The following is a 9196-nucleotide window of genomic DNA, read 5'->3' on the forward strand; positions in this document are numbered from 1 at the left end:
AGAGTGAGAGAGGAAGAAGGTGACAAAGACAAGTAATAGAGAAATATTTAGAGAGAGGGAGAGAGATAGAGAGAGGAAGATTTAAATACAGAGATAGAGATAGGGAGGGAGAAACAAGGAGTGTGCATGTGTGTGTATGAGTTAAAGAGAGAGGAGATAGAGATATATAAAATAAGGGATTGATGGGGAGAGAGGGAGAAATAATGATAGAGAGAGGTAGAGAGAGGGAGATAGAAAGAGGTACATAGAGGGATATAGAGGAGAGACATAGTAGATATAACATGTGAAATATAGAGGGGTAAGTTGGAGGGAGATAGTGATAAATATACATGAAGTGATCTCTCTCTATACATACATACACACACACACATATCTCTATGTATGTGTGTGTGCACGGAGAGAGAGAGAGAGAGAGAGAGAGAGAGAGAGAGAGAGAGAGAGAGAGAGAGAGAGAGAGAGAGAGAGAGAGAGAGAGAGAGAGAGAGAGAGAGAGAGTGAATTTGTGTGTGAGTGAGAGATGTGGTGATAGATATGTAGAGAGAGAAATAAATATAAATAGATAGAGAGGGGGAGAGATAATGAGATGCTAGAGAATTAGAGAGAAATAAATATAAATAGATGGAGAGGGGGGGAAATAATGAGAGGCTAGAGAATTAGAGAGAAATTAAAGGAGTGAGAAATAGGAGAGAGGGATAAAGAGAGAGAGATGGATAGAAAGAGGGAGAGATAGAGATGGATACAATGGGAATGATAGATGGGGAAGATAGAGAGATGTAGGTAGAGGTATAAGGAGATATAAATAGTGGAGAGAGATAGAGATGGATATAATAATCAAATGACATGCTACCCTAAGTATAACTCCCCAAAGACACATGATATGCTTAAATTATTGGCATGAAATGAGTAATCAAAATTTAGTTTTTCTCCCTTGCTCTCTTGCTCTAAACTTTTAATTTAGGTTTTAAGTTGAAATTTATTTTATTACACAAATTAAAATTAAAACCTAAATGCAATTGTTCTATGATAAATTAAAAACTAATAAGACAAAAAATTATAAATTAAATTAATTCTAATATCTTTTAATTATTATTTGTAACTACATAAAAAGACAAATAAGTAAAATAAAATTTTAACTTAATGAAAGTTAATCCCTAAAAGAAAAAGAAGATGATGAGTAGAATAAATTATAAAACAAGATAGAATATCCTAAGAATAAAAGAAAAATAACATTTAAGTATATTCTTATCAAAATAAAATAGTAATAAAAGGTAGATTTTTATTTCAAAATATAATTATTTTACAGTAATTATTTATTTTTTATTTTTAAATAAAAGAGGCTAGGCCACTAAACATTTTATTAATTATTAATAAATAGTGTACATAAGACCTGGTTCAGGAGAGCATACCGGTAGGAAAGAACCATGAAGAAAACCTTCAGTTGTAGCTCTAGTACATCAAAACATCGATAATGAAACAATGCCATGTACTGATAGTCGAAGCAGTTGATATGTAACCATATACAATATGCCAACCCATCCCCATGTCCTAGAGAGCTAGTGACAAAATCACAATCTGGCAAGGGATCTAGATTGCATACAATAATAACCCAACTCACAAGGATAATCCCAAGAAAAACACCAACTAAAAACCCTTGTGAATTAGCTACAAAACCTGAAGAGAGAAGGGAGAGTGACATTCTCCATATGATTAGAAGACCCATATCTAGCTGGAACGAAGGAACCAATCACTAGGCCCTTCATCCGAAGGAGCAATTAGAACTGGAGCATTGGCATTGTCTTTAATGGGACCAATTGGAGGAACAACCTGCAGAGGTTCAACGGCACATAGCAGAGACTTGACATCAACCATTGTTTCCAAAAGAGAGTGGATCCCTGCACAATGATTAAAATTTTAATAAGACAAATTATTATAAATTGAATAAATTATAAGAACTTTTGATTATTATTAGTAATTATTTAAAAAGATAAATAATGAAATCTTATGATTATTATTAGTAATTATTTAAAAAGACAAATAATTAAATCTTTTGATTATTATTAGTAATTATTTAAAAAGATAAATAATTAAATAAATTTTAAACTTGAAAAAATAATGTTTAAAAGAAAAAAAAGAAAGTTGCTAATTCTTTTTTATAATAGCTTTTTTTTTTTTTTTCATTTTTCAAACTTAAAAAAAAAAGAATATCTTAAAAAATATATATATATATATATATAATAAAAAAAATAAAAAAAACAATTCACACAAAAACAAGACAATCAAATAAGAATATAACAATGATTATAGAATATGTTTTTTTGATCTCTCTTAACACCACTCTCTCCTTCCTCCCACCTTCTTAATATTCAATAATAGAACCACAACAACAAAAAGTCAATTTGACTAAAAAAAATTTGAATTCAAAATTTTATTTAATTATAATTTTATTTGTTTGAGTTGTAATTTAATTAATTTCTATTTTTAAATTATATTATAATTAATATAAATATGCTTTATATTTCAAAATACTTATATTATATTTACAATTGAAAAAATCTTATATTTGAAAATAAATATATTTAATTACACTAAGCTTTCAAGTTTCAACTTATAAATTACAGAGTATAACAAAATTTAATATAAATTTTGTCGTTAGTCCTTAGCTGCATATATTGTGGTTGTATGCTCGTGGGGCCAGCTTCTGGATAACAATATGCTCACGTTCTTTGACTATTGACTTACATGGAGTAGATGATGACTAGGGAAGGAAAAAATGAACTAGTCAATAGGCTTATATTTGACATGGATCTTACTTGTTCAGTTCAATTTTTTTTAGTGTGGATTGGTTATTTAAAGTGATATTTTAAATGAGAAAATATAAGGGTATGATGTAACATTTTATTTGGCCACTATAGAAATTTCTATTGAATCGTTCAATGTTTTTGTTACGTTGATATATACGTAGGATGTGTGCTTTCATTGAAAATCTCATTTATAAGGTATGTTTTTACATTAGACAATTGAATTTGAGGATTGTGATAATGATAAAATATAAGAATGTAACAATTTTTTTAAATTATTCAATTTTTTTGTTAAGTTGATATGTTTGTAGGATGCGTGTCTTCATTGACAATCTTATTCATAAGGTGTGTGCTTACATTAGATCATTGAACTTTTGGATTGTTATAATGAGAAAATATAAAGATATAATGTAAGATTTTTTCCCTTCATCAAAACTTTTAATAAATTGTTCAGCATCTTTGTTAAGTTGACATGTTTGGAGGACATGTGCTTTCATTGAAAATCTTGTTCATAAAATGTGTTTTTTAAATTAGACCATTGAACTTACAGATTGTGATAATATTAGTGATCTTCACAATAAAATATTTAAGAAACAATCTCTGATTTTGAGTCAGACTTCAAATTTGAATTTACGATATAAAAAAATCTCTCATAAATTTTATATATATTTCGCTATGACCATTTATAATATTTATCTTTGAAATTTTTTTGTTTAAATATGGCCATACGGGCATCAAATTTAGGCAAAATAATCAGCAGGTTTTTGGACCGTCCGGATTACTTCTCTATATTACAGCAGAAAGAAAGGATTCGGAAATGGCATATTGGCATGAAGAAGAAACAATTTTTTTGCTGTCTTGATGTTTAAGACTATAGATTGCCGAAATTACAAGAGGGAGGATTCGGAAATGGCTAGCTGTGGCATATCGGCAGTAAAGTGTATAGAATGTTCTCTGTTGGGTTTTATCTTAATCATGTTGGTGCACAGATGTGGTTGCTCAGGAGACGTACTTACTCTGGGAGAGTCTCTCACCATAAACCAGACCATAATTTCAGAGAACGGCACGTTTGCGTTGGGTTTTTTCAATCCCAATGGAAGCACCAACTTGTATGTGGGCATCTGGTTTGCCCAAATACCAGTCAAAACTGTAGTCTGGGTGGCAAACAGAGAGGCTCCTCTACGAACCATGTCTGGTGTTTTGAAACTCTCCACAGACGGATATCTCAGTCTGTTTGATTCAGAGGGCCGATCCCTTTGGTCCACAGAGAAGATCCAGAAAGCTAAAGCGTCCTCAGTTAAGATGCTGGAAAATGGTAATCTGGTTATGTTGGGCGGGCAGAACAAGAGTGAGAACGTTTGGGAGAGCTTCGAACACCCAGGAGACACCTGGTTGACTGACATGAAGATGTGGAAAGGCATGAGACTAACGTCCTGGAAGAGCGCTGTGGATCCAGCACCGGGTCCCTTCTCTTTAGGAATGGATCCCTCTCCCGGTAAGACCCAATTTCTGCTGCTCTACAACAACACTAAATCATACTGGACAACCGGGGAGTGGGTTGTTGACCGTTTCATCTTTGTCCCAGAGCTAACAATCTCTGGCAGCACACTGGTGCCCTCTGAGTTTGTAAAATATTCCCCTACAAGCATGTATTTCAGATACTTACATCCAGATGCAAGCCAGAGGATACCGCAGCGTCTAGTGATGTACAAGAGTGGAGATTTACGATCCTTTTATGGGTTTGCCAATGGTGAATGGAACGTTGTTTGGTCGGCCCCGAGAGATCAATGCAACGTGTATGACATGTGTGGGGCTTATGGAACATGCACCAGTCTCAACATCCAGTTCTGCAACTGCCTCAGCGGCTTCAGCCCCAAAGACAACCGCGCCTGGTATTCTCAAGAGTGGTGGGCCAGCGGCTGTGTTCGGCGCACTCCACTCAACTGCTCCACCGATGGTTTCATGCAACTCACCGACAAGTCCTTCCCGGACAACGCTATTGCATCCATGCAAACAACACATGCAACGGTGAAGGATTGCGCCGGTGCCTGTCTCAGCAATTGCTCCTGCACCGCCTATGCAATCACTAATTCCACTCCTCCCGCTTGCCAATTGTGGTTCGGCGATTTGTTAAACGTGCGCAATTCTGCTAACGCTAGGCCGTTATTCATTCGTATGGCGGCTTCTGAGTTGTCCGAAGGAGGGAAAAGCAAGGCAAAACGAACTGCAATCCTCGCCATTTCCATTTCGCTTGCTGTGGCGGCGGCGGCGGCAGCGGCGGCGGTGGGATTGCGGCGGTGGAGATCAGGACAGAAAGGCGGCGATCAAGATGTGCCGGCGTCGCTGAGAATATTCAGTTACAAAGAGCTGCAGGTGGCGACAAAGAACTTCAAGGCAAAGCATAAGCTTGGAAAAGGGGCGTTCGGAGTGGTATACAAAGGTACTCTCCCGGACAACACACTCGTAGCCGTGAAAAAGCTTCAAGGCTCTGGACATGCAGAAAAGCAGTTCCGCGCAGAAATAAGCACACTCGGAAACATTCAACACGTCAATTTGGTGAGACTCCGGGGGTTTTGCTCTCAAGGGTCTCAAAGGTTGCTGGTTTACGATTACATGCCCAATGGTTCTCTCAATTCCTTCTTATCCCAAAAGTCTGCGGCCCAGGCCCACAAGGTGCTCGACTGGAAGACTCGCTTTCAGATCGCATTGGGCTGTGCACGAGGACTGTTTTATCTCCACGAGGAATGCAGAGATCGCATCATTCACTGCGATATAAAGCCCGAAAACATTCTGTTGGATGCAGATTTCTGTCCTAAGGTGGCTGATTTCGGGCTGGCAAAGCTTGTGGGGCGAGACTTCAGCCGCGTACTGACGACCACAAGAGGAACGAGAGGATACTTAGCGCCCGAGTGGATCTCAGGGTTACCCATTACTCCCAAGGCTGATGTCTACAGTTTTGGCATGACCCTGCTCGAGATAATCTCTGGTAGAAGAAATATAGACTTAGATATGCAGGAATCGAGCAAGTACTATTTTCCCACCTGGGCTGCCAATCAAATTCACGAGGGAAATGTGATGAATCTTGTAGATAGAAGGATTGCAGGCAAGCCCGATTTGGATGCAGAGGAGGTTAAAAGAGCCGCTATTGTGAGCATGTTGTGCATTCAGGAGGATGAGAAGGTGAGGCCCAGCATGGGTGAAGTAGTTGTGATGCTGGAAGGGAAGATGGAATTGGAGTCTCATGCACCCCAACTGAATGCCTCTCTTCAGCTGCTCGTCAGCCGCCACGTAGGCGCTCAGCAGACTGATAGCTCCGTATAGACTATACATAATTACAGTTTCAGAAGCTTTTACTGAAAGCATGTAGATTTTATTAAGTAGCTAAGGAGTTCTCGAACCAGAAAATAAATTACTGGTTTTGTTAGAAAGAGTATATTAATTATACTACTGTCGGCACTGACCGACCATCCACATCATGCAGTCTGCAGTCCCGCATTGATCTATCTTATCCTATCTCTTTTGCCAAACATAAATATCACATCTAATTCTATGCCTATCATTTATGATGCATTTCTCTATAAATTGAATGCTATGGGCCTGCCTATTTCTAAGTTTCTCCTCTGCACCATGTTTTACTTAAATCCAGTGGCTATTCGATAAGGGTTCGCCAGTTATAACAAATTTGATCATTTTTAGATTAAAACTGTTTAGTTTTTGTCGGCAGGTGTCATTATGTATAAAATAAATTATTATATATTGAAATGTTATTATCATAATTTATTGTAGTAAATTTGATTGTTTTTGGATTAAAATTGTGAATTGATATTTTATTGAGTTTTAAATTATATTAATAATTTAATATGGATATGAAAAGCGTATGGTAAGAAATAATTGTAAGTCAAGTCTTAAAAAACAAGGATGAGTTTAAAGAAACGAGAATTAAAGAACTGACAAAAGAAATATAAAGAATTTTAAAAATAAAAATAAAAAATAAAATTATTATAGCTTAAAATTGATCAAAATAATTAAACTTTAAGATATATTTAAGGTTGGAATATTCATAACTATTATATATATCTTAAAAGTAATCTATATGTAGAATAGGTCCATAGATATCTTAAAATCTTGAAACTAAGTTGTAATCACTAAAAACAAATCAAATCCAATATGAAATAATTAAATCTTTTTTATTGTGCCCATATTTTCTACTTTATATGATGGAAATGAGAAACAAATCAAATCTAATATGAAATTAAATCTTCTAAATGGAAACTTGTCCATGTTGTATGCTTTGTTTATTTTTGGCTTTTTATTTTTCTTTCATGGATGTGTTGAGCTCCTAAAGTGCTTCCATTGTAGGTTGTAGGTTACATACCTCTCGTAATAATATATTACAATTATATTGAATTAGTTTTGATTAATTGATGTAAATTAATTGTACAAAATAAATTCAAGAGATTTGTCATTAATAAGACAACAAGATTATAATAATGAAAAGATTCAAAAATTAATTGAAGTTCATGATTGGTGAAACTATAAAATATATACTAAATTCTAGAAATGTTCATAATAATAAGTTACAATTATATTGAACAAGTTTTGATTAATTGATATAAAATTGATTCTAACAAGATTACTTTTCAAGAGTTTTTTCATTAATAAGACAACAAGATTATAATAATGAAAATAATTGAAGTTTAAGATTGGTAAAAATTCAAAATATAATATTATATACTTAAGATTGAAAATATTCAACACAAATGTTAGGTATCGGTGAGTACTTTCCATTTTACATTTGTAATAATAATTGAATATTGTATTTCGGACTCGCAAGACCTATGAGGTGAGACCTTAGTCATGTACTCACCAGGACTTGCAGAACAAGAGGGCACTTGGTGCTTAAGTGGATCTCAAGGTTTCGACATACTCCCAAGGCTAACGTCTATAGTTTTGGAACATAGACATGTAGGAGTCCAACAAGTATTATTTTCTCACCTGGGCTGCTAATGAAATTCATAGGGAAATTTTATTTTCATAATTTATTGTAGTAAATTTAATAGTTTTTGAATTAAAATTATGTATTTGTAACGTTGTAAATTGCACCTTGTGCAATTCCACCTCACATAAGCACCTTTTCTTTAGGCTGATTGAAGTCATTCATTGCTTATTTGTCCTTTTGTCCACATGGATTTCCTTCTCAGCTTGGAAATTGGCTTTAATTGAATGTGTTGACCAATTGATTGATGGAATCTAGCATGCTATGGAGATGTCTGAGCACTGAACTAGTGTCCCATGAATATGTCAGTCTGCAAGTGGTCGTTTGAGAATTGCACCTGTGCCTAAAAGAGTTCATAATGCCTTTATCCACAACCACCAATGTTGGGATTCCTCTTAGAAGGCTATATCTCATACTTTTTGGCAATTTACAAGGACTTCGGGATCATTTGGCAAAATTCCAATCTATTAGAGTATTTTCTCTACATCTCTCGTAGGTTCTTCCAATGATTATCATCCACCATTGTTGCAACTTCAAGAGCTTCTTGGGTGTTAATCTTCAATCTTTCAAGCATCAAATTCTCAAGCATTGAAAGGAATTTCTCTCCCACTTTCATTCATCTTTTATTGCTTCCATTATCTTTTTATTGCCACATTCATTATCATTTATCAATATCTATCTCTTCATCATTTACCTTTTCATTGTTTCTATCATCTAGGTTGTTTGTGGAGGTGGAAACACTAAAATAGGATTTTGACTAAGGCAGACCTCTAAACACAACCCCCAACATTTTCCTTTGTTGCTTGTGTGCAAGTTTTTGGTTGAGGAAAGAAGCTCATTTAGCTGGAGGCTTCAATTGTGGACCACTTGTGAGTTCCCAACCACCTTTTTCTATCTCACTCTAGTTTTACGCATTTTGTGTTGTATAGTTTTCTTTTTATTATATTATTTTCTTAGTTTTACAGTCATGTATGTTTCTTTCGTACAAACTCTGTACTTTTTCCATATAGGATGGTAGTGCACCGTGTTGGTGTCCCAGTTTCACATGTTTGTCCCAAAGACAAAGGCTTAGTAGAGTCATCTGGAAGTCTTATTTGTAGCTTGTTAGTTCAGTTTTATACTTTGCATCCTCTGACTCACCTTTAGCACTAGTTTAAGTGAGGTAGAGTGAAGGTCTATTTGTTCCTTGGAGTTCATTACCTCAAGGGTAGAAAATCCCATCCTCTACATTTTGGTGAACCTAACGTGAAGCTAATTGCATTATCATTTTTTTATTGTTTGTTTTGTAATTGCATTTAAATTCTAAAGATAAAAAAAAGACAAGCATAAATTCTCTTCAAATTAAAACAAATCTTGAACCACCTTCCTTCACCACTGAGTATTGTAGACTTACGACATCTTT

General features: G+C 35.0%; 1 protein-coding gene across 1 annotated transcript; it reads left to right on the forward strand.

The window, feature by feature from the left end:
* The first annotated feature begins 3542 nt into the window (after positions 1 to 3542).
* LOC131048318 (G-type lectin S-receptor-like serine/threonine-protein kinase At2g19130) lies at positions 3543 to 6412 on the forward strand. Its single transcript, XM_057982231.2, has one exon. It carries the CDS (start codon positions 3660 to 3662, stop codon positions 6117 to 6119), a length of 2460 nt encoding a protein of 819 aa, XP_057838214.2. The 5' UTR covers positions 3543 to 3659; the 3' UTR covers positions 6120 to 6412.
* The last annotated feature ends 2784 nt before the right edge of the window (positions 6413 to 9196 follow it).

Source organism: Cryptomeria japonica, chromosome 7 (assembly GCF_030272615.1).
Source record: "Cryptomeria japonica chromosome 7, Sugi_1.0, whole genome shotgun sequence".
Classification (NCBI taxonomy): domain Eukaryota; kingdom Viridiplantae; phylum Streptophyta; class Pinopsida; order Cupressales; family Cupressaceae; genus Cryptomeria; species Cryptomeria japonica.